A 25,148-nucleotide genomic window follows, 5' to 3' on the forward strand; every position below is an offset into this window, starting at 1 on the left:
ACCCCACAGTGGTAGGTGGGTTCCACTCCCTTCCCTTTCTCACTAACAACTCCCAGGCCACCCTAGTCAGTGGTGCCGGGACCCACCCCCCCACCCCAGCTTTTCCCAACGCACCCCCTTCCCACTGTCCCAGCCTGGACCCCTGGCCTCAGAAGCCTGTTCCGGGACTCCATTTCTGCACACCCCTCACCCTCAGAGGACCCCTGGGGGAATTCCGGGGTGAGAGGACCATAGCAGCTCAGGGACGCCCTTCCCGCCCCGGGGAACCTGGGGAATAAGCTCCCACTCCCCCACCCTGCCCCGCCCCTGGCCCTGAGGAAGCCTCAGGGAGTTTGTCCTCAGGTTCTTATGCAGGAGTTTCTGGTTCCCAGCCGTAAAAGGATTACTGCGGGGCTGCAGCAAAGGAACGAAAGAAAGGAGTCCTGCTGTGACCAACAAGGAAGACAGGGAATGGGAAGAAAGGCTGCTCGTCCCCCGTGCTCCGGTTTCCGTCTTTGTAAACACAGGTTCGATCCCTGGGTCAGGAAGATGCCCTGGAGGAGGGCATGGCAACCCACTCCAGGATTCTTGCCTGGAGACTCCCATGGGCAGAGGGGCCTGGCGGGCTACAGTCCGTGGGGTTGAAGGAGGAAACAGACAGAGCTGGACTCCATCTTAGGCCAGGATTCCAAGATTAGGCTACACGCACTGTCACCCTCCCAATGGACTCTGAACTTTGCGCCCTGGTGTGTCTATGGAAATGGCATATCAATGGAAAACCAGACCCTCCAATAAAAAAGCCTCAGGACTTGGACTCTCAGTCACCTAAAAGAATATGCTAATTATCTCTGTAACAGAACAAAGTCATAAATTCCATTATATTTATCAGGATATGACCACAGGCCTATTGATAAATGTCCTCTGTTTAACTAGCTAGGCTTATGACAATTGAATCTTGGGATAACTTTGATTTTATCTTTCTTTTCCTTTGTTCAGACTAGTTTCAGGGAATTTGGGGAGGTGGATTTGGGCACGTACACTTAGGGTATATATCAGGTTTTCACAAAAACTGGTCAGGGTCCTTGGCTAAGAGAAGACTCTGCCTTGGGCCGGTCGGTGTAATCAACTGCACGCCAGGATCTGCATTGTCCTTCTGAGTGAACAGAAATTGTTTCCCGGAACGCGTGGCTGCAGCCCAGTGACAAGGACCCAGCACAGACGCACATAATTAAGTAACCAATTAAAAAAAAAATAGGTAAAGCTGAAACAGTGAAATTTCCTTCTGAGTAACAACCCTGTTCACCCCAACTTTCAAAATGTTTCTAGAAGCGCTGAGCATTCTCCCTCCTCCCACAACTAAACAAGCAGCTGTCATGTGAGTCCAGTGAGCTGAGCCCGGAAGCCAGCAAAAGTGGCTTTGCGGGTGATACTGGGTGAGTGAGAAGGGGTGATGTGCAAGCTGCCTTGCTCCTTGGTCGGTGTGCAAAACACAAATTTTATTGCCTATACAAACCGCACAATCCTAAGTCATAGTTTGACTTCCAAATACACAATATTGAAATCAAACAAATGCAGCTGAGTTATTTACTACTTTCAAGGCTACCGTGGCTTACAACAGATGCTTGCAAACGGACCAGGAACATGACTTCCACTTACAATTTGGATTCAAAGGCACCACACAACTTCAAATTAATTTCTAAATAGACTATTGGGATGTAACTTCTTTGTAAACGAATTTGTATTAACTTTCTTTTATTTATTTTGTATTTAATTATTTTGCAGTATTTCTCTTGCAAAGGAGGAGGAGAGAAGGGAGGGAGAAAAGTGAGGAGGAAGAGGAGAAGAGAAAGAAGGGAAAACAACAGCAACAGCACAATTTGCCAAGCATCGTGCTGACCAACCGCCCTTGAGGAGACAGGCAGGTCACTTGAGCCGTGTCTGTCTCCATAACAACATCAGGAACAGCACCTACGTAATAACAGTGACTGACTCACACGCACGAATAGCAGTCTGCAGGGCAGGAAGACACCCTTGTGAGGGTGTCTGTTAAAGGACTTGAGTGTCTTTTGTTGTTCAGTCGCTCAGTGGTGTCAGACTCTTTTCAACCTCATGGACTGCATCACGCCAGGCTTCCCTGTCCTTCACCAACTCCCGCAGCTTACTCAAACTCATGTCTGTTGAATTCGTGATGCCATCCAACCATCTCATCCTCTGTTGTCCCCTTCTCCTCCTGCCTTCAATCTTTCCCAGAATCAGGGCCTTTTCCAATGAGTCAGCTCTTCGCATCAGGTGGCCAAAGTCTCCTGAATGTTGAACATCATCTTTAGAATAATGATGTTCAGGGCTTCTCTGGGGGCCCAGTGGTTAATAATCCATCTGCAGATGCAGGAGACACGGGTTCAACCCTGGTCCAGGAAGATCCTACAAGCCACAGAGCAACTAAGCCTGTGTACCACAAGTACTGAAGCCCGAGCGCCTAGAGCCCATGCTCCACAACCAGAGTCGTCATCACAATGAGTAGACCGCACACCGCAGCTAGAGAATCGCCCCAACTTGCCACAACTAGAGAAAGCACACACACCAAGGAAGACCCACCGCAGCCTGCGTAAGTCAGTAAAGAAAGAAGAACGATGCTTAAAGGCAGATGAGAGGGCTGAAGTCTGACCGATCCTTTCACTGATCTTATGGATGGACGGTGGAGTCAAACCTAAAGAGAACCCAGCCCCCGCTGGCTTCCGATGGGAACAAGTTTCTGAGACTTCAGAGCAGAGGAGGAAACCCTAGACTTCTGGGACTCAGCGAAGTCAGCTGTACTCCAGAGGCCTCTGGGGGACCTACGTGCTGGACACCCCCAGCTTGGTGATGCGTGACACCCAAATATCATCCAAGCCAGCCCGACTGACACCTGCTGACCTGTGTGCCTGGATGGTCACCAGCTGTGTGCCCATCTTAATCAAGAGCTCAGAGATACCCAGCAAGACAAAGGATGTGTATTGATTACAAACACCTACGGAGCTTCTGCGGTTGGGGGGGAAGGCAATACTTGGGCGTTGAGTCCTACCCCGGGCCACAGGACCAAGGCCTTGCAACAACGACGCCTCCAAAGCTGACCGAGCCCCTTTGTAACCATTGCCAAAAGCCCCCGATCATTACTCACAAGCTTCCTCACTGCCTATTAGGCAGAGATGCACACTCCAGTAAACACCCCCAAACCAGTCACCTAACGCCAGCCTTCCAACAGGAATTTTCTCTGTCTTGAGACTATAAACATTGGCTGTTAACCCATGAAAACTGTCTGTCGGGAGGTCGGCCTGAAGCACTCACACTGCCCACTTTATCTCTGCTCTTTGTTCTTAGCAAGCTTTTCACTCCCTTCTGAAACGCCCTGTGTCTGGGAACTCTTGTCCAGGTGCTCGGACTGCCTCAATACTGGGCATCTGTACTGAGTATCCGTGTTTAAAAACAACAGGACTATACGATGATCTTTTACTTCTATCTTGTCTGTTCCACTTTTTCTATTTCATATTCAGTGCTCCCATTTCTCTCGGTTTATGTTTTCCAATTTCTCCGTCTTTTTTTTTTGTTGTTGTTGTTGTTCTTTCTCAAGGCTTTATCAAGTGTAGTAGAAAAGCTTCTGTACACACACATATGGGGCTTCCCTGGTGGCTCAGTTGGTAAAGAATCCACCTCCAATGCAGCAGACCTGGGTTCAATCCCTGGGTCGGAAAGATTCCTTGGAGAAGCAAATGACAACCCAGTCCAGTATTCTTGCCTGGACAGAGGAGCTGGGACGGCTACAGTCTGTGGGGTCCCAAGAGTCAGATGCAATTTAGTAACTAAAGCACTACACACACACATATAAATAGTATGTACAATATAATCTATATATTTTAGAAAACTTAAAAATTTCTGCCTATCTAAAAAATTGATGACATTTTGATTCGACTTGTTTGACTTAGTATGAATCAAATGCTACATTTCTAATTTATATTCATTCAAAACTATGATATACTTCTGTGTATTTTGACATCTAATATTACTGCCACAGGGCTTTCCTTGTTGGATCCGTGGTAAAGAATCTGCCTTCAACACAGGAGATGTGGGTTCAATCCCTGGGTTGGGAAGATCCCCTAGTGAAGAAAATGGCAATCCACTCCGGTATTCTTGTCTGGAGAATCCCATGGACAGAGGAGCCTGGCGGGCCACAGTCCACAGGGTCGCAAAGGGTCGGTCATGACCGAAGGGACTGAACTCACATCCACATTACTGCTAAAAGTCTAGAAAGTTTATTACCTTATTGATTAAAAAAAATTTTTTTTGAATTGGACTTGAAACTTGTAATCCAATTCTGAGAATATAAAGAAAGACAGTGTTGTAAAGAGAATGGATGCTGTAATCACGCCTGGGCTACTCATCCCAATCTCCCAGGGGCCTACAAATCCCAAAATGCTTCTGTATGAGTGTGCTACCACAACACAGCACCCCAGACTGGAGGCTTCCACAATACAAACGGACCTGACGGCTCTGGAGGCTGTCAGCCCGAGATCAACGTGCAGGCAGGTTGGCTACCCATAAGTCCCATCTCCTGGGCGTGGAGATGGCTGTCTCCTCATTGGGTCCTCATGCGGTCGTCCCTCTGGGTGTGTCTGTGTCCGCATCTCTTCTTATAAGGCCATGGGTCAGAAGGAATTAGGGCCCAAGCTAATGACCTCATCTTACCTTCATTACTTCCTTAAAGCCGCATCTCCAATTACCATCACCTCCTGAGGCCCTAAGTGTCAGGATCTCAACATATGATTTCTGGGGGTGACACCGTTCAGTCTAAAGCAGCTTCTCAGAAAAAGAAAAAAAAAAAAATACACACACACACACACACACACACACATATATATATATATATTTCAGGGCTTCCCTAGTAGCTCAGACGGTAAAGAATCGGCCTACAATGGAGGACACCTACGTTCGATCCTGGGGTCTGGAAGATCCCCTGGAGGAGGGCATGGCAACCCTCTCAAGTATTCTTGCCCAGGAAAAATCCCATGGACAGAGGAGCTGGGTGGGCTACAGTCCACGGGGTTGCAAAGAGTCAAACATGACTGAACATGCATGCATGCAAAGGCTCACTTAAGAACACGTGAGTTTGGGTCGTTAGGTCCTTTAAAATATAACTGAGGCATAAATAATATACCATAATATATAGAAAAAAGAATAAATAAAGAATAAAAATAAAGAATCAGCAACCACCTGTTTTTTGGCAGGGAGGCTAGATCTTGGGTGATAAAAGGAGGTGAAGAAACGAACTATATTACTCGGACTTCCTGGTGGTCCAGTGGTTAGGACTTGGCCCTTTCACTGCTGAGGGCCCAGGCTCAATCCCTGGTCAGGGAACTAAGATCTCATAAACTTTGTCACGGAAATAAGATCTCATAAGCCATGCAGCACAGCCGATAGGAACAGAATGAAGGGACAAAAGAGGCAATTAAATGCTTAACCCCACTAGGGGATTATACGTGGAAAATTATGGGAAACTCCTGTACGTTAATGATTCCTCAGGAAAGCAGGGTGGCTTAACCACAAAACCAAGCTGGCTTGCGTAGCAACAAAAGCATGCTACTGAAGCATGGGATGTGCCCCCAAACTATGAAACAATGGCGGCAGGAGCCCCACATCCTGTCCCAGGAGCTCAGTGAGTTCAGTTCCGTTCAGTCGCTCAGTCGTGCCCGACTCTTTGCAACCCCATGGACTGCAGCACGCCAGGCCTCCCTGTCCATCACCAACTCAGTAAGTTAATGACTTTCAAAACAGGCTCTGTTTTGAAAATATAAGAAAAAAAACATAAGAAAAAATCGTTTATGGGAAGGTGACTTTTCAAAACAAAAGATCCTCGTACTCGGACCTGAAAATATTTCTCCAAAGTGCTTTACGACAGTCGCGGCCTGACCACACGGGGACAAATTTCCCTGCCCTACCTGGGGGAGGAACTCATGATGATGGAAGAGACGATCTTGTTCAAGAGGAAGAAGGAACTTGATGATGATTCAAGAGAAAAAGTCTTCTCCCCCAACCCCTTCCTCTGAGTATAAAACTGCAGCCCACTGCGTTCTCAGGGTGGCATTTCCCGCCCACCCGCTTGGAAGCCTCGGAAGCATCCTATTCCATTAAATCATTCTTACCTACCACTTTGCTCTCGCTGAATTCTCCTCTGCCCTGACATGAAGGACCGGGGTTACCAGAGCTCCTCGGAGCCCCTTGAAATGACACCAGTTGGTTTTGCAGCCAGGAAAAAAAAAAAAAAAAGGACTATATTTGCAAATAACTCCCAGTGGTGAGTGAGAGATTAAAAATAATGAATATCCATACTGAGGTAATTCAGGAGAAAATGCATGAAATATACCCCTGTCTCTTCCACAAGTCAGCTGCTGGAAGGACTGCTTCCTCCCGTCCTGTTCCTCCTGTTCCGAATGTCCCCCCGTGTCCAGCCCACCGCCTCTGCTGAAACCTCCCCTTACCCCTTGCCACACACCACCACACTGAGTCACCCCCAGGAGCTGCTTCCTGCGTCTCCAGTGCCTGTGTGTACTGAGTCGCTCAGCTGTGTCTGACTCTTTGCGACCCCGTGGACTGTAGTCCCGCCAGGCTCCTCTGTCTGTGGGATTCTCTGGGCAAGAATACTGGAGTGGGTTGCCGTGCCCTCCTCTGGGGCATCTTTCCCGACCCAGGGATCAAACCCACACCTCTTGCGTTGGCACTGAGCCACCAGGAAAGCCTGACCGTCCCCCACAGAGAATCACTACAACAAACCTGGTCTCCTCTGTGCCAAGGTGGCTCCTAACGGAGGCCCTCGAGGGAAAAGGGCAGCCAGCCTCCTCTCCAGCACTTCAACTCAGTCGGGCATTCCCAGCTGTACAGCAGAAACTAACACAACATTATAAAGCAGTTATTGCTGTTCAGTTGGTAAGTCATATCCGACCCCACGGACTGCAGCATGCCAGCCTTCTCTGTCTTTCACCAACTCCCTGAGTTTCCTCAAACTCATGTCCATGGAGTCAGTGATGCCATCCAACCACCTCATCCTCTGTCGCCCCCTTCTCCTCCCGCCTTCAATCTTTCCCAGCATCAGGGTCTTTTCCAATGTCAGTTTTTTTGCATCAGGTGGCCAAACGATTGGAACTTCAGCATCATTTCTTTCAATTATACGCCAACCTAAAACAAAATGAACTACAGGCTTCTCTGGTGGCTCAGCGGTAAAGAATCTGCCAGCCAAAGCAGGAGATGTGGGATTGATTCCTGGTCCGGGGAAGATCCCACATGCCTCAAAGCAATTAAGCCTGTGTGCCACAACTTGTCAGCCTGTCTTGGAGCCTGGCAACTGCAACTACAGAAGCCCAGGAGCCCTAGGGCCTGTGCTCCACGACCAGACAACCCCCATGATGAGAAGCGTGCGCACGGCAACTAGAAACGAGCCACCGCTTGCTGCAACTACAAAGAAGCGTCAGCAGCGACACAGACAGCACAGCCACCAGTAAAGAAAGAAAAGTATTAAAAAGTGAAATAAAATATTTAGGATCAAAAAAATAAAAAATAGAATAAACAGCTCTTTCCTTCCTTGCCTCCTGTACCTGCCTAAAGTTTTTACGCAGAGAGACTCTTCACTGAAATCACGGGGTCTGCAAACTAGCCTAAGGAGACCCAAATCCAGGCCAGGCCCTGCTGTTTTTTTTTTATGGCCCAAGAGATAAAGAATATCTTTTAAATCTTTTTTTTTAATCGTTGAAGAAAATCAAAAGCAGACTTGGTGACACATGCAAATTACTGACACTGAAATTTCAGTCCTCAGCAACCTTTTTCCGAGCACACGGACACCCTCGTGGGTTCAGGCACTGCCGGCGGAAGCTTCTGCAGCACAGCGCAGAGAGGAGTGGTGGCAAAGACTAAAGTATTCACTGTCGACACATGACGGGAAAAGCCTACTGATCCCAGCCTCAAAGGTAACCCTCCACTGTCTCTATTCTAGGACTTGAGTCAGACTTGACCGGCTGGCCGCCCAGCTTTCCTTTTGATATGCAAAGCTGGCCGCAAATCCCCGTTCTTGAGAAAGCCTGCCTTTCAGGATCACCAGCTTCACCTCAGGCTCTCAAAAAGACTTTGGGGGTGGAGGTGAACGATGACCTCATTATTTCTTCTTTCCACTCCTGCTTTAGAAATCCTTATCAGGCATTTTAGATAATGGATGATTCCGGCTCCCCGGAGGAGGTTGAGAGGGGTGGAGGCTGAGCCCAAGGACCAGCAAGTGCAACAGGGCTATTTTTCATCAACCATCACCTTCGGTGCAAACACAAGATAAACCATCACCTTCGGTGCAAACACAAATGATACCGTGGAGGGCGGGCAGCAGCGTAACACAGTCAACAGAGCAGGGGCTGTGGGGCTTAAGGGGATGGGGATAACTGGGGGGCTGAACAAGACCCCGCAGGGCTGAGGAGGATGGCGGGGAGGGGAGACAGGAGGGAAGGGCGTAGCCCACCCCCCCAAAAAAAATAATGGAAGCAAAAGTCTCAGAACCAAGAGGCAGGGGTGAGGAGTGAAGCTCAACGTTGTTCCTCCAGGAGCTGGACGCTATCTGCAGACTAGGAGATCCTGCGAAGGACCAAAACTCAGCGACCCCTTAAAAGGCAAGCGGTTAAAAAAAAAAAAATCATTGCAAATTCACAGAACCTTGATGAACTCATTAGTGGTAAAGGTTGATAGCAAGTACTGTCCTTCCCAGCTGTTACAGTTTATGGCCAGTGTAAATTTTGCAGGTATTTTAAAAATTTTTTTTAAAAAGGCAAGTGGTTACTCTTCCCCCATGTTCTGAAGCAGATGAACCAGTGTTGCAATCACTCCAGATACATTCTGTCCAAGTGCTAAAGGGGATGCGATAAGTCTTGCAACCAAGGTGCTCAGATTTAACTACCTGCATTGGAGAAGGAAACGGCAACCCACTCCAGTATTCTTGCCTGGAGAATCCCAGGGACGGGGGAGTCTAGTGCGCTGCCGTCTATGGAGTCGCACAGAGTCGGACACGACTGACTCGACTTAGCAGCAGCAGCAGCAGCAGCAGGCAGCATGTGAGAGAAACTCAGGAAACATATGCAACTCAATCACATCCTATACACCCTAATGACACCCCATCTCATGAACACAAGGACAAACACAAATGAGAAGGACCATGAAGACACGGCTCGGGGAAACGGCAACCCAAGCATAGGGACAGCCTCTTCCTGAGCTTGGGGAAAGGGCAACCCGAGCATCAGGACAGCCTCTTCCTGTCTCGTTTTCCCCACAAGCTTCACACTCTGCTCTTTCCAAGCTAAGTGCTCTGTGAACCCCTGTGTCTTTAACAGTTCTGTTTTTTGAGGGCTTTTTTTTTTTTTTTTTTTGTCAGCCCCCTCTAATTCCCACTTAGAGCTTCCCTGGTGGCTCAATTGGTAAAGAATCCACGTGCAATGCAGGAGACCCCCGGTTTGATTCCTGGGTCCGGAAGATCCCCTAGAGAAGGGACAGGCTGCTGCTGCTGCTAAGTCACTTCAGTCGTGTCCGACTCTGTGTGACCCCATAGACGCCAGCCCACCAGGCTCCCCGTCCCTGGGATTCTCCAGGCAAGAACACTGGAGTGGGTTGTCGTTTCCTTCTCCAATGCATGAAAGTGAAAAGTGAAAGTGAAGCCGCTCAGTTGTGTCCAACCCTCAGTGACCCCATGGACTGCAGCCTTCCAGACTCCTCCATCCATGGGATTTTCCAGGCAAGAGTACTGGAGTGGGGTGCCATTGCCTTCTCCGAGGGACAGGCTACTCACTCCAGTATTCTTGGGCTTCCCTTGTGGCTCAGCTGGTAAACAACTGCCTGCAATGTGGGAGACCTGGGTTCGATCCCTGGGTTAGGAAGATGCCCCTGGAGAAGGGAAAGGCTCCCCACTCAGACATGGCTTCAGTCCCTGTGTCGGGAAGATCCCCTGGAGGAAGGGCATGGCACCCCTCCAGTATTCCTGCCTGGAAATCCCGTGGGCACAGGAGCCTGGTGAGCATCAGTCGACGGGGTCTCAGAGAGTCGGACACGACTAAAGCAGCTGAGCAGGCACACACACGTTTGATAAACAGCACTGCAATGAACACTCCAAGATATGCAATTCCCAGGGACGTCCCTGGTGGTTCAGTGGGTAAGAAATCTGTCTGCCAATGCCAAGGACACAGGTTCCATCCCTGGTCCAGGAAGATCCCACATGCCTCGGAGCAACTAAGCCCCATGCACCAAAACTACCGAGGCTGTGCTCAGAAGCCACAACAGAAGCCACTGCAGTGAGAAGCCCACAGAGTGAAACACGGTGTAAAAAGAGACGCAATTCCCAATCGGCAATCTCAAAGGAATGACAATGAGTCCGTAAGTGGTCATGATTGTGACCAAATAAAATAGGAAATCACGGGGAGTGTAGTTTATCTTAATTTATAGAGCAGATGTTGGTGCTGGAGAAGACTCTTGAGACTCCCTTGGACTGCAAGGAGATCCAACCAGTCCATCAAAGGAAATCAGTCCTGAATATTCATTGGAAAGACTGACGCTGAAGCTGAAACTCCAATCCTTTGGCCGCCTGATTCGAGGAACTGACTCACTGGAAAAGACCCTGATGGTGGGAAAGATTGAAGGCAGGAGGAGAAGGGGACGTCAGAGGATGAGATGGTTGGATGGCATCACCGACTCAATGGACATGAGTTTGAGCCAGCTCTGTGAGTTGCTGATGGACTGGGAAGCCTGGTGTGCTGCCGTTCATGGGGTCGAAAAGAATCAGACACGACTGAACTGAACCGATCCTTTTTTTTCCCTTCAATTTTGGCTGAGCTGGGCCTTCATGGCAGCATGCGGGCTTTCTCGAGTTGCAGTACATGGGCCGGTCGCCCTGCACCCTGCGGGATCTTAGTGAACCGACCAGGTATTGAACCCTCGTCCCCTGCATTGGAAGGCGGATTCAACCACCAGACCACCTGGGAAGTCCCCTGGAAAGGATCATATTTTCATGTCTACTATCCACCTAACCTGTTAATCTTACACACATTTTCTGTCATTAGCTCACATTTATGACCTAACACTCAAGAATAGTGAAAAATAAAACACAAATTCTGCACAACTAAAGGTCATTCCTGAGTGAAACATGCTTTAATCTTCTAAAACTTTGATCCAAAGTTGGTTGATCCAGAGATGCGCCCCAGTTGTAAATTGCAGGATCCATGCTTTCTGGCTGATTCACTAACCCAGAGATCAGCCAGGCAGCAAATCTGATCATGTGGATCAGTAATTAACCAAGGTTCCGGTTAGGCTTCCCTGGTGTCTCAGCAAGCAAAGAAACTGCCTGCAATGCAGGAGTCACGGGAGATGCAGGTTCGATCCCTGCATCGGGAAGATCCCCTGGAGGAGGGCATGGCAACCCACTCCGGTATTCTTGCCTGGGGAATCCCAGGGACAGAGGAGCCTGGCGGGCTACAGTCCATGGGGTTGCACTACGTCAGACACGACTGAAGTGACTGAGCACACACACAAACTATCTTCAAGGAATAAAGACTGCTTTCGTGTATTTTTTTTTTTTTTTGATGTGGACTACTTTTAAAGCCTTTATTGAATTTGTAACAATACTGCTTCTGTTTTATGTTTTAGTTTTCTGGCCATGAAGCATCTGGGATCTTAACTCCCAGACCAGGGATTGAACCCAAACCCCGTGTTGGCAGGCAAAGTCTCAACTTTACCTAGCTCCTCAGAAAGTTCCACTATATTCTCAACGTGAGATCCATCAAAGCTCCAGCTGTATTATACTTTCTAGATATTCTGCACTCTACAGACACTCATTCAGTCGTACTTACTTTGCGTGGGTTTCAAAAGAGGTGGCAAATACTCAATGATTCTTTAGGAAACAGCTCAGAAAGTTGGGATTAAAAAAAAATTCAACTGAATACTAATTTGACTGCAGTGCCTTTTTATTATTCAAGGACAAACGTAATCTTTTTAAAAGAGTTCTAATCTCCGTCATCTATAAAACCTATGAAAGCCTTAAACATTATTGTCTTGCCATCAAGTGGGAAAAAAAAAAAAAACTATACGCAGTTTTACTACTCAAGGACTGAGAATTACTATTGGAGTCATAGAATCGCTATTAGTATTCACATTAATGCCTCATGAATAAAGTTCTAAAAGAGAAATGTGTATGTATTGCGACTTATAGCAAGGGCTATATACAGTTATGATGTCTCTAAATTCACACTGGCTACTTTCTTTCACACACACACACACACACACACACACACAACACACACAGCAGCTCTCTGTGAGGGTCCCCAAGTAACACCATGGAAGCCTCACTTTTCCCGCTACCTCTTCATGGATGGTTTGGCTGAAAGTCACGTGTCACAGTGATCTTGCTGAGGATCAACAGTTCAAAGGTCAACCCAGCACCCACACCCAAGACTTCCATTTCCAAGTCACAGGCCCTTTCACATTATATATATATATATATATATGTTTTTTTTTTTTTACTTAATTTGTAAAGAATTTTTCTTGTGCAAAATATACGTGGAGCCAAATCCCCTCTGTCGTTGAAAGTACTGTTGTGTAACTTTCGGGCTCATAAAGTCTACCTGAAAAAAGCTATTCATTTATGTTCTTTATTTTTGGCTGTGCTGGGTCTTTGTTGCTGGGTGGGCTTCTCTCTAGTTGCAGAGAGCCAGGGGCGGAGAGCCAGTGCATGGACTTCTCTCTGTGGTGGCCTCTCTTGTTGAAGAGCACAGGTTCAATAGGTGTGGCACACGGGCTTAGATGCCCCGTGGCAGGCGGGATCGTCCTGGGTCAGCGATGGTATCCACGTCACCTGCAGTAGCAGACGGATCCTATACCACTGAGCCACCAGGGAAGCCCGTTAAATGTCTATCTGAACTATTAAAAATGATGGCTACTTCACTTACAATGTGAAAAGTACAGAGATTTAATGTAATGATTCTGCATTTGATTTTATCTCCACTCTCTTTTATAACTGGTTACCAGTTTCTCTGGTCTTCCCTGGTGGCTCAGATGGTAAAGAATCTGCATGTGATGCAGGAGACCCACGTTTGATCCCTGGGTCGGGAAGATTCCCTGGAGGAGGGCATGGCAACCTACTGCAGTCTTCCCGCCTGGAGATCTGCATGGCAAGAGTTGGACACGACTGAGAGACCAACACTTTCACGTTTCTTTCACCAATTTCTCCTTCCTTGCTTTGTTGTTGGTTCAGTCGCCAGGTTGTGTCCGACTCTGTGAGCCCACAGACTGTAGCATGCTAGGCATCCCTGTCCTTCACAATCCCGCAGACTTTGCTCAAACTCAGGTCCATGGAATCGGTGATGCCATCCAACCATCTCATCCTCTGTTGCCCTCTTCTCCTTCTGCCTCCAATCCTTCTCAGAATCAAAGCCTTTTCCAGTGAGTTGGCTGTTCACATCCAGTGGCCAAAGTATCGGAGCTTCAGCTTTAGCATCAGTCCTTCCAATGAATATTCAGGGTTGACTGCCTTTAAGACTGACCAGTTTGATCACCTTGCAGTCCAAGCAACTCTCAAGAGTCTTCTCCAGCACCACAGTTTGATTCTTAGAAGTTCTTCATCGATTCTTCAGTGCTCTGCCTTCTTTATGGTCCAGCTCTCATATCTGTACATGCCTACTGGAAAGACCACAGCCATGACTATAGAGACACCTCTACTATAAAGTGGGTCTTTAAAATCTAGGCTGATATCGCCATGCTGGAGTAACAGGATTCACACGTGGGACAAGAGAGAAAGCTGAGGTGGGGGTGGGGGTGGTTATCAGGATCCCAGCGTGTGTCATCTGGGCATCAAGCACCCGGCTGACAGAGCCTGCCTTTTCCTACTTTTAGGATCCACCGCGCATCGTGTGTTCTCCCAGCAGGATGGGTGGACAGACTGTGGTCTGAGTGAGAAACCAGACCCTTTCAAAGGTGCTGTCTGAACAGAAGGGCCAGGGCCTGAAGGCAAAGGAACGAAAACGGAGGAGCTTGGTTCAAATTCCATTCTAGCATCGTGCTTGCCGACAGAGACGATGATTTGTCATCATATCATGGAGTCTATAAGCAGGGACTCGTAAGTCCTGGTGCCCCAGTGCCGGAAGTGACCGCAGCCCAGTTCCATCAGCCTGGCCCTTATTCCCACCGTCTGTCTGAAGCCCCTCAAGCTGTGAAGCCTCATGCTGTGTTTAAGCACACTGATCTCGGCCTCCTGACGTCTTCTTGTTGGCTCTTGTGACAGCCTTCGGCCAGCCCCTCTCTCTTGCACCGGAGTGTATTTGCAATGCCAGCTTCCGTGGGTGAGCTGGAACAACACACCTCGGACTTTTGGACACAACAGTAAAACATCACACTAAAACGTCTTTTTTTTTCCCAAGTACAATCGTGCATTGACTTTATTCCCTTCTATTTTTGGCTGTACGGGGTCTTTGTGGCTGTGCATGGGCTTTCTCTAGTTGAAGAGAGCTACTAAAGGGGGTCACTCTGGTTCCAAAGCACAGGCTTCTGATGGCAGGAGCTGCTCTTGTGGCGGAGCATGGATTTTCGGAACACGGGCTTCACAGGTTCTGGCACACGGGTTTTTTTTTTTGCTCCACAGCGTGTGAGCTCTTCAAAGACTGGGGATCAAATCTGGGTCCCCTGCACTGGCAGGCAGATTCTGAACCACTGGACTGCCAGGAAAGTCCTGCACTTAAGAATCTTGAACCCCCCAAAAAAGATGGCAAAGAATCCACACAAAAAAAAGTCGTGAAAATACAGACTTCATTCATTCATCAGATCATTCCTTTAACACATGCCCTGATCTCCTCCGATCATAAAGAAGATGAGGAACTGAAGCCACGGTACCTGCATGGACAACTGGAATTCAGGCTCTGGGTGACCTCCATGGGGCAGTTTTGAAAATGAAGCTCGATCCTCAGCCCAGCTCAGTCTATTCCCAGCTGTCTGCCTTGGAGCTGAAGGCGAGACACCAATACCCACGCCTGCCACGCAGCTCAACCGGCATGATCGGGGTTACTGAGGGTGGCAACAGGGACACGGAACCTCACTTCTCTCCCTCTGGGTCCTTCCTCAGCCACCAGCCCTCATCAAATGCCAGGGGATGTCCGTTCCATACCGAGAGCACGCCCGTCTTTCCTTTCTCTTTGCTTCCATCCAGATCATCCCATCCGCATTTTGAAAAGCGTTCTCTTTAATGAATACAAACATTTTTTGTTTGTTAGTTTGTTTCGATCACAGTGAAGTTTAGAAACTGCTGAGCCAGTTGGCTTTATTTTCCAACCAAACATTTCTAAACGTCCGTCGATTTTATTTTCAAAGCAAATGTGAGGAAACATGTAAACAAAAAAACTGCCTCAGAAGGACATGGGTTGTACGATAGAAAGAAAACCTTCCTGAGGAGAGAAGTAAAAATAAATGACGCTATACACGGTGCTTTTTTATGAGTTTTCAGAAACAGGAAAAAAAGCAGAAACCAGCGTTGAGGTGTCAACCAACTCACCGGTGTCAGACATCCCACAGAACGCCCAAGTGCCTGTCCACGCGTCACATGAGAAGCAGAATTAGGAACGTTTGTCTCACGATGACCACGGTGCATGCGGGGAATCGGAGAACCGTGAGATGCACGTGAAAACATATACAGCACGCTCGTTGCAGAGAAATTAAACAAGGTGGGGGGTGGGGAGGAGAAGCAATTTACAGGAAAAACAAAGTTGGAGACACAAGGCGGACCTGTGTTCTCATTCAACAAGAGAACCGTAAGTAAATTACAAAGCAGCGGGCGACGTGGAAATAAGGCCCCACGGAAAACAGCGTTTCCTTGGAAAGAATTCATGGTCTTGGAGAAGGAAATGAAGCCGAGGTATTCGGCTTTGAGACAGAAGAGTATTTCATATGGAAATGTCAGCTCCAAAGCAAACAGATATGAAAAAGAAAGGAAGGTGAGTTATGCTGCCCATCTGTCAGCAGTGTTTTTCTCTCTGAAGGATTTTTTTGTTGTTGTTATTTATATTAAGTACTCAGCGTCTCAACAGTAGCAGGATAAGGAGGCAGAATAAATGACCTGAGACCAGGTGGTGCCAGGGGTAAAGAACCCACCTGCCAGTACAGAGATGGGGGTTTGACCCTGGGTCGTGAAGATCCCCCGGAGAAGGACGAGGCAATAACCCACTCCAGTTTCCTTGCTGGGAAAATCCCTTGGACAGAAGAGCTTGGTGGGCTACAGTCCACGGGCTCGCCAAGTTGGACGCGACTGACCACACAGCAGTTCACAACAGAGCCCGGGGCGAAGTGGGTCACATGTTGGTAGGAACTCCCAACATGCGGGGAGATGTCCACCCATGAAGATTACATTTGGCTTCTATTTCTTCAATCAGGCCCCCAGACTACTGTCCCGGTTTCTACTAAACGGAGAACTGTATCTTAGGTGCACGTTCAAGTCTCTTGCACAGGCTTCAGGTCTGGCGAGAGCGTAGCGTGGCGTGCTGGAACAGTCCTCCCTGCAAAGGGAGGCCCGCTCTGTCCACCTGAAGGGCCGAGACGAGACCCAGTGCCCTACTGAGCAGAAAGCAGCTGGGGCATTCTCTGAGACGGGGAGGTGCTCTGTAAACAGGAGCGTCCGCTCCTATTACCTCTGAGTTTGCCTCTCTCAAGAAAAAGGCGCGTGCATGCTAAGTCGCTTCAGTCATGTCCGACTCTTTGTGAACTCGTGGACTGTAGCCTGCCAGGCTCCTCTGTCCATGGGATTCTCCAGGCAAGAATACTGGAGTGGATTGCCGTGCCCTCCTCCAGGGGATCTTCCCAACCCAGGGATAGAACCTGCATTTCTTAAGTCTCCTGCATTGGCAGGCGGGTTCTTTACCGCTAGTGCCCAGAGAAAAAGGTATTCAACTACAGTTCCTAAAGCTCCCTATTGTAGGGAGCATGTTAATGAACGATAGGGCAAAAACCTCACGACCAGGTGAGCACAGGTCATGAGAAGGCACCTCATGAAAAAGACGAGCAGTAGAAGGAAGAGGAAAACGAGGGGGGAGGGCTGGGTATGGACAGAAGACGAAGAGAAGAAGTAAGAATATTAAGAATCAGCACGGGAGCTCCCTGGAGGTCCAGTAGCTGAGACTCTGCACTCCCACAGCAGGCAGGCCAGGTTCAGTCCCTGCTCAGGGAACCAGAACTCGCATGCCACAACTGGTCCCCTGGGTAAATCAGAACCGGACAACAGAACCACCTACTCCCAAAGTAAGTCTTTTTTTGTTGTTGTCTTGGGAATTCCCTGGTGGTTCAGATGGTAAAGAGTCCACCTGCAATGTGGGAGACCCGAGTTTGATCCCTGGTTTGGGAAGATCCCCTGGAGAAGGGAATGGCAACCCAGTCCAGTGTTCTTGCCTGGAGAGTCCCATGGACAGAGGAGCCTGGCATGCAACAGTCAGAACCACCTACTCCAAAAATACATCTTTTTTGCTTTTTTCTTTAAGATTAAAAAATATAAAGAAGAACCAAATTATAGAAATAATGCAACTGATGTAAAGAACTGATTCATTGGAAAAGACCCTGATGCTGGGAAAGACTGAAGGCGGGAGGAGGAGAAGGGGACAACAGAGGATGAGATGGTTGGATGGCATCACTCACTCGACGGACATGAGTCTGAGTAACTCTGGGAGATGGTGAAGGACAGGGAGGCCTGGCATGCTGCAGTCCATGGGGTCGTAAAGAGTCGGACATGACTGAGCGACTGAACTGAACTGAATGCAATGTACATCTGAATGTACGTTTCAGATACATACTAGACAATTAACAATTCTTTCACTGCAGCTTATGCACAATATATTCTTGTTAAAAACTCATACTGCTTGTCCAAGGTTATTAACATGTTCAAGTCGCTCCTGTTTTTCGAAAACCAGAAATACATAATGATCATGATGCAAGTCATATGAAAAAGTCACTGCTTTTGGTAAGCTTCCCTGGTGGCTCAGATGGTAAAGCATCTGCCTACAATGCAGGAGAGCCGGATTTGATCCCTGGGTTGGGAAGATCCCCTGGAGAACAAAATAGCAACCCAACCCACTGTTGCCTTGAAAATCCCATGAATGGAGGAACCTGGTAGGCTACAGTCCATGAGGTCACAAAGAGTCGGACATGACTGAATGACTTCACTTTTGGTAAGCTATGAAACGGGTTATTTGCAAGATTTCCTTTACCAGGGATAGGGGAGGAGAATGGATACGAAGCTCCGTCTTTTAAGCAGAAAAGCAGAGAAAAGAGCTCTGGGGAAAAAAAAAAAAAAGGCTAGGTGCAGTGGTCAACCCTGCCACAGGTAGTGCCCAGGGCTAATTCCAGGGAGAGCTCCCCCTACAATCTGGTTAGGAGATTGCAACATAGTTCCAAATCATTCTTAGTCATTTTCTTCTTTCTTTAATGTTGATGGTTTGGAAGTCAGGGAGCGAAGTGCATGTTGGGTTTGTGTGTGTGTTGCAGGGGAAGGGGGGGTTCCCTAAAGTCGAAAGTTTCCAGGTGGGTCTTGAATCATCTGCCACTTTTGAGTTCCAAAAGGAAGAGTGTCATTCACCTTGTAAACAGAGCATAACACCTCAGTGATGTACAGATGATAATGAGATTAAAGGCAGTGATTTATCCTTGGAGGGAAAAATCCCAAAAGTGGTCTGCAAACATAGCTAACTGCACAGGCATATAAGCTGGCTTGGGTATAAAACTTGCCCAGCCCCACGGCACCTGCGTATCTTCATCAATCTCTGCATTAAGCCGGCACGTCGACAATATCGCTTTTGATTAGCAAGCAGAGCTGGTGTCCTGGGGCCGCCTGGTGCTTTATGGATAGGCACAACTCAACTCAGCCAGGTGGTTTATGGTTCCCTTGAACGCACACAGGAAAACCAGAAGCTGCTTGGTGTTACGAAAAGCACCACCTGCGTGGGAGTCCAATTCGATACACAGCTCTTTGTTTTCTGTTTTTTTTTTAGCACGTAGATGATGCAATGCTCAGAAACGGACACCTTTATGTATGAAAGACACACTGTAAATCTAACGGACTCGGGAAGGTTCAGAGCTCTCTTATCTTGGGGGTGACGACTCAGCTGTTACAGATGAGCATTCGAAGCCAGTGTTGGCTGTAACCTCAAGGAGGCAAAGCCATTAATGCTGGCTGACAGGAACATCTTCCGTCTTTGATTTCACTCTGACCAATTTCAAGAGAAACATTTCACTTTCCGAGAGCTGCACTAGCGCACTAGAGACTGGCTCGTTCCGGGACGATACGCCCAACGGTGAGGAGAAACGCGTGATTACTATTATTACAGAAATGTGCCAGGACTTCCCTGGAGGTCCAGTGGCTAAGACGCCACATTCCCAATGCAGGGGACCGGGGTCAGACCCCTGGTCAGGACAGCAGGTCCCAGACATGGCACAACTAAAATTTCATGTGCGGCGACTAAAAAATAAGATCCCACGTGTGGTAAATAAGACCCAGTACAGCCAAAAAAAAGTGCCGACATCCATGGACTCACAGTTGTACTGAACACAGACTTCCTGTGTATCCCCTAAAAGCCAGCCTACTGGCCGAGAAGTATCTGAGTTATTCTGGGGTGTGTATAGTCTGGGCTATGCAGACCTTAATGACAAAATCAGATATGACCTTGGCTGAGAAAGTCTCAGCCAAGAAGAAGCCATCAAGACCTGTCAGACTCAACTACAGGTCAGATTTTGTTGTTGTTCATGTCCGACTCTTTGTGACCCCCATGGACTGTAGCTCACCAGGCTCCTCCGTCCATGGGATTCTCCAGGCAAGAATAATGGAGTAGGTTGCCATTTCCTTCTCCAGGGGATCTTCCCAACCCAGGGATCGAACCTGGGTCTTCTGCATTGGAGGCAGACACTTTAACCTCTGAGCCATTACCTAAACTCATGTCCATTGAATCGGTGATACCATCCAACCATCTCATCCTCTGTCATCCCCTTCTCTTCCCGCCTTCAGTCTTTCCCAGCATCAGGGTCTTTTCCAATGAGTCAGCTCTTTACATCAGGTGGCCAAAGTTTCAGCATCAGTCCTTCCAATGAATATTCAGGGTTGATTTCCTTTAGGATTGTCTGGTTTGATCTCCTCGCTGTCCAAGGGACTCTCAAGAGTCTTCTCCAACACCACAGTTCAAAAGCATCAATTCTTCAGCACTCAGATTTCTTGGTCAACGTCAAATTTTCTTTTGGACAAAGGTCTCATAAATGTTGTCATCAGGCATCTCATACCCAGCAGGGTCCACACCGCCCTGCATGATACTCAGAGAAGTAGACCCGAGACAGTTGGTAAAGCTGTTGATCTGTTTTCAAAATTTAATTCCCTAAGTAACACCTGCTAGCATTCATGAGAAGGCACTTTCAGGAACTGAAACAGTGATGACATGTTCCCTACATACATGAATCAGAGGAGATGCGAGACTTCAGTCCTGCAAAACTTAGGTGGCCACATGGAAACACAGTGTAGTTCTATTTTAAAGAATTTTCACTATCACAGCAAAAGCAAGACATTCTCTCAGCTTGGGGACTTCCCTAGGGGTCCAGTGGGTAAGATTCTCAATGCAGGGGATACTGGTTCAATCCCTGGTCAGGGAACTAAGATCCCACATGCCCTGCACGGTGCAGCCAAAAAATAAAATAAATTTTAAAAGAAGACTTTAACAAAAGAGAAATTCTCTCATCTTAAGACTCTCAAGAAGCACCATGCTTACTCATATGGTGTTGAACATGACTGCAAAGCTACCTTTGAAAGCCCAAGGAGGGCATTCTAATCAATTCCCTTTGGAAGGAAAATAGCCCCCTAAAGTCTTGATTCCTCCGCAGCAGTGCATTCAGCTGCTCAGTCACCTCTGGCTCTTTGCGACCCCACAGATTGTAGTCCGCCAGGCTCCTCTGTCCATGGGATTCTCCAGGAGAACGCTGGAGTGGGTTGCCATTCCCTTCTCCAGGGGCTCTTCCCGACCCAGGGACTGAACCCACATCTCCTGTGTTGGCAGGCAGATTCTTTACCACCTGAGCCACCAGAGGACAGCATAATTTATCATCCAAGCCAGGACACCTGAGAGGGAAGGGGGTGGGCTTATCAGCCGGGACCTGGGCAGGGCGTGCTGGCTGTAACCATTCTGGGTAAACAAGAGGCTACCGTGATTGTTGATGAGATGGCTGGATGGCATCACCGCCTCAATGGATGTGAGTTTGAGTAAGCTATGGGAGCTGGTGATGGACAGGGAGGCCCGGCATGCTGCAGTCCGTGGGGTCGCAGAGAGCTGCACGTGACTGAGCGACTGAACTGAACAACGATTATCAGAAAGAAGGTTGTGAGTTCTGTTCAGCCATTCTTGCCCCCAACTGCACACTAGACTCAATCGCAGGTGAACACACACAAGTGTGCCTGTGCACACACACACAAGCATATACTGATACTACATCAGCATGCACACATTTACATGTACAGACACATATGCATATGCGTACACTGAGATGTCTAAGCTCTACTCCAGAACAGTTAAATGAGATTTCTGAAACTGGAATGCATCTTGAGCATCGATTTTTAAAAGGTCCCCCAGGCAACATAAATAGGCAACGGAACCGAGAACCACTGACCTGGACACCCTCCCAAGACCTTCCAGCTCTCAAAACTCTGGGATCCTAATTCCTGAGCATGACTTTCTCTCACCCTTGTTATGGTCAACTGCAAACTACTCTCCTTTCCAGAACACAAAAAGTTTCACACCAGTACAATAATAACCAACAGTACAGTAATAACCAACATGTATTTACAAAGAGTTTACACTTAACAAAACCTTTTCCCTTTACAAAAACACTTTTTCAACAGTATCTTTTTTTCTTTGCATTAACTCTATGAGAAAGTCAGGTTGGTTATTATGATTATTGACTTTCTATGGGAGAAGATATTGGGGTTTCAGAGATGACGCACACGGGCACCAGGCGTCTAACACAAAGAGCATGTGGAGTAATCACGCCCGCGTCTTGATTAGAAACATGGAGGTTAGGAGCACACGCCTGGGGATCCCTACCACATGGGTCTGGATTTCACATCTGTCATTCCCTGGCTTGATAAACTGGGGCAAATTACTCAACCTCTGCATGTATCATCTCTAAAATTAAAATAACACAGATACTTGCTCTGCAGCAGTGCTGCAAGAATTGGGTAACATTTCACATGGCAAACCTCAGCAGCAGATCCAAAAAATAGTAACAATGTTATTACTATTGCTGTTGTTACAGTTACTCCTTCTGTTACTCCCTTCCCCACCTGCTTTTACTGCTATAATTCCCCCTCCTCCTCCCCTCCCCCTCCTCCCCCTACCAGAACTAATAATAACATTCAGCCCCAAAGGCAGAGCCCTTCAGAGAGACAAGATTAATCACTGTAAACCCCCCTGAGCTAATCTTTACCCGCCTCTCACACACGCTCCCAAAAAACCAGAGGGCAACGTGAGTCATCCTCAGAGAAGCCGCTCTGTGAAAGCGGACACCCCAGGCACGTGTCCATGTTGAACCCTGGACGTGTCTGGTACAAAGAGCAAACAATCAGACTCTACACAGATGTTCAGCTGGATACAGAACCCAGGGGAGAGAGGCCTCAGAGGCCTCACATCTGCCTTCGACGAAGACCCTGTGTCCTGTCCTGGGCAGTGAGGAGTACACTGGGCTACAGGCCTCCAGCAGCAGCCCCGGGGTCTGCTCCCGGGTTTCGGGAGGCCCCAGTCTTTGAGGGAAGTCCCCAGCCAGAGGTAGACCAGGCTCCTCAGTACAAGGGTCTGGTCATGTCTGCCCTGGAGCTGCCCTTGGACTGGCATTGCAGCCTATGGTTCCTCCCCCCATTTCTCCTCCATCCCTCCTTCACAATACCAGCTTATATTGCTTAGTAGAGAATCCTCAGTGAAAAATAACGCAAAACATCCCCATACATGTCAAACAACCCTGTCAAGGACAGCTGGTGGTACCTTACTCAACTAAGACACCATGAAAACCATACAAAATCTTTTGTTTCAAACTGTGTTACTGCATCACTTCCTAAGTTTATTTGGAAGGATTTATAGAGTTACAAAATATGTCTGACTTGTTCCTCTTTCTGATGAAGTGCCTACAGCGTGAGGCTGAAAAAAAGTGATTATAGATCATGTTCTATTCATGTCATATTTGTTGTGCAAATTAAATTTGTTATGCCACATTAGCTCAAAGATATGAATATTTTAATAATGCTAGATCTATACATTGCAAGGAAAATGAGTTAGAATTTTAAAATATACTCAGTTCCAAGGAATTGGATTTCTTGAGGACACATTTTTCATCTAGAGAGGAAAGGTATTCTAAATTACTGCATTTCCAAAGTAACCATTTAATTTCACTCTCATTTTGATAATTCAGGTTTTTCTACATACTGAAAACATGAAAGATAATCAAAACCATTAAAATGGTAGTGGGATCCAGTAATCTAAGTGTTCATTATATATAACATTATTATAGTTAAGGATAACAACAATAAAATAGTTACTATGTGACAAAAGGTAGTCTACACTCTTTGTATATATTAACTTATCTGGACTCAGAAATATTTAAAACTTTAAGCATAATAATATCTTCTTATACATATTAACAATTTATTGATTATTTGTCTGGTAAATTAAATATTTCTAATGTTAATATTGTTATGGTGGAAAATAATAACAATTCAACAGTGAAACAGTTCTGACTATGTGACAAACACAATTCTAGGCTTCTTATACATATTAACTCACTTAGCCTCACACACATTCTATAATTTAGGTGTTAATTACATTATGTTATCCATAATGTATAACGTAAGGAACTGAAAAACAGAGAGGTTAAGTAAGCTTCCCAAGGTCACACAGCTATATGTGGCACTTCCCGGATTTGAACCAAACAGTCGGCACGAGTGAGGAAAAACAAATGCTGACTTACCGTAAGCCACAGCCATTAAACTCTCACTGTGAGTGTGTGTCTGTGTGTAAACATATCAGTGTACATGTGAACGGAGTTACTTTACATCCCACCGATGTGACTTAAATGCATCTGAATTTTAAAATCTGAATATGTATGGTCCTGGCTGAGTACTCACCCTGAATATTAGAAGCTCGTTCAGTGGGCTTTTGCAGCCTGCGTCTCTTGTCCAAGAGGGTCTCTCCTCTCTGAAGAGTGCCTGGAAATGACACAATGAATGAGAAACGCCACTGGCAAAGCTGGCTCAGCACTCGGGCCTGTCTGCTTTCAGGCCAGAAACAGAACTTTCCAGCTGTACGTCAATCATTTTGTCAGACCTCTCGTGCAGTCAATTAGCAGCAAACAGTCACTGAGCGCCTACTGTATGCCGTTCCCTCTACCAAAACCCAGAGCTTTTACAAGGTTAAGCATGGGGACTTCCCTGGTGGTCCAGTGGCTGGGACTCTGCCTGCCAATGCAGGCAACACGGGCTCGATTCCTGGTCTGGGAAGATTCCACGTGCCGCGGAGCAGCGAAGCCCATGAGTCACGACTACTGAAGCCTGTGCGCCTAAAGCCCGTGCTTCTCGCCAAGAGAAGCCACTGCGATGAGGAGCCTGCAAACAGAGGAGCCCCTGCTAGCCACAGCCAGAGAAAGCCCACGCAAAAGCCGGCCAAGACCCAGCACAGTCAAAAAGAATAAATAAAACGACAAAACAGAAGGTTTAAGTATGACTCTAACACTGTTCTGAACTAGCAGTACTCATATGAAAAGAATCCGATTTATATGAAATATTTATCATTTGGAACAGTCAATAAAACACCCTAGACTTTTGAAGATGATTCCAAGAGCACCCCGCTTTTACAGTGACTTATGATACAGTTCTGATAATGGACTTTTTCTCCCAGTGTTACTGAGACATGATTAGTGCACAGCACTGTGTAAGTTTCAGATGGAGAACGTAATAATTTGACTTATATGCATCACGAAATGACCACATAGTGGATTAACAATAGTTTTAGGTTTACAGCAAACTGATTCAGTTCTGCATACACGTGTATCTTTTGTGTTTCAAATTCTTTTCCCATTTAGGTTGTTACATAATA

General features: G+C 47.2%; 1 protein-coding gene across 18 annotated transcripts in view; it reads right to left on the bottom strand.

The window, feature by feature from the left end:
• Positions 1-25,148, bottom strand: part of LOC133242143 (uncharacterized) — a 487,229-nt gene that overhangs the window by 448,586 nt on the left and 13,495 nt on the right. For all 18 annotated transcript variants that reach the window (XR_009734787.1, XR_009734783.1, XR_009734782.1 and 15 more), the window contains exon 2: positions 24,182-24,262. Coding sequence is in view for 4 of the 18 variants with exons in the window: in XM_061408196.1 (XP_061264180.1) it covers positions 24,182-24,262 (81 nt within the window). In the remaining 14 variants the exon portion in view is untranslated. The remainder of the gene's footprint in view (positions 1-24,181; positions 24,263-25,148) is intronic.

Source organism: Bos javanicus, chromosome X, assembly GCF_032452875.1.
Source record: "Bos javanicus breed banteng chromosome X, ARS-OSU_banteng_1.0, whole genome shotgun sequence".
Lineage (NCBI taxonomy): Eukaryota > Metazoa > Chordata > Mammalia > Artiodactyla > Bovidae > Bos > Bos javanicus.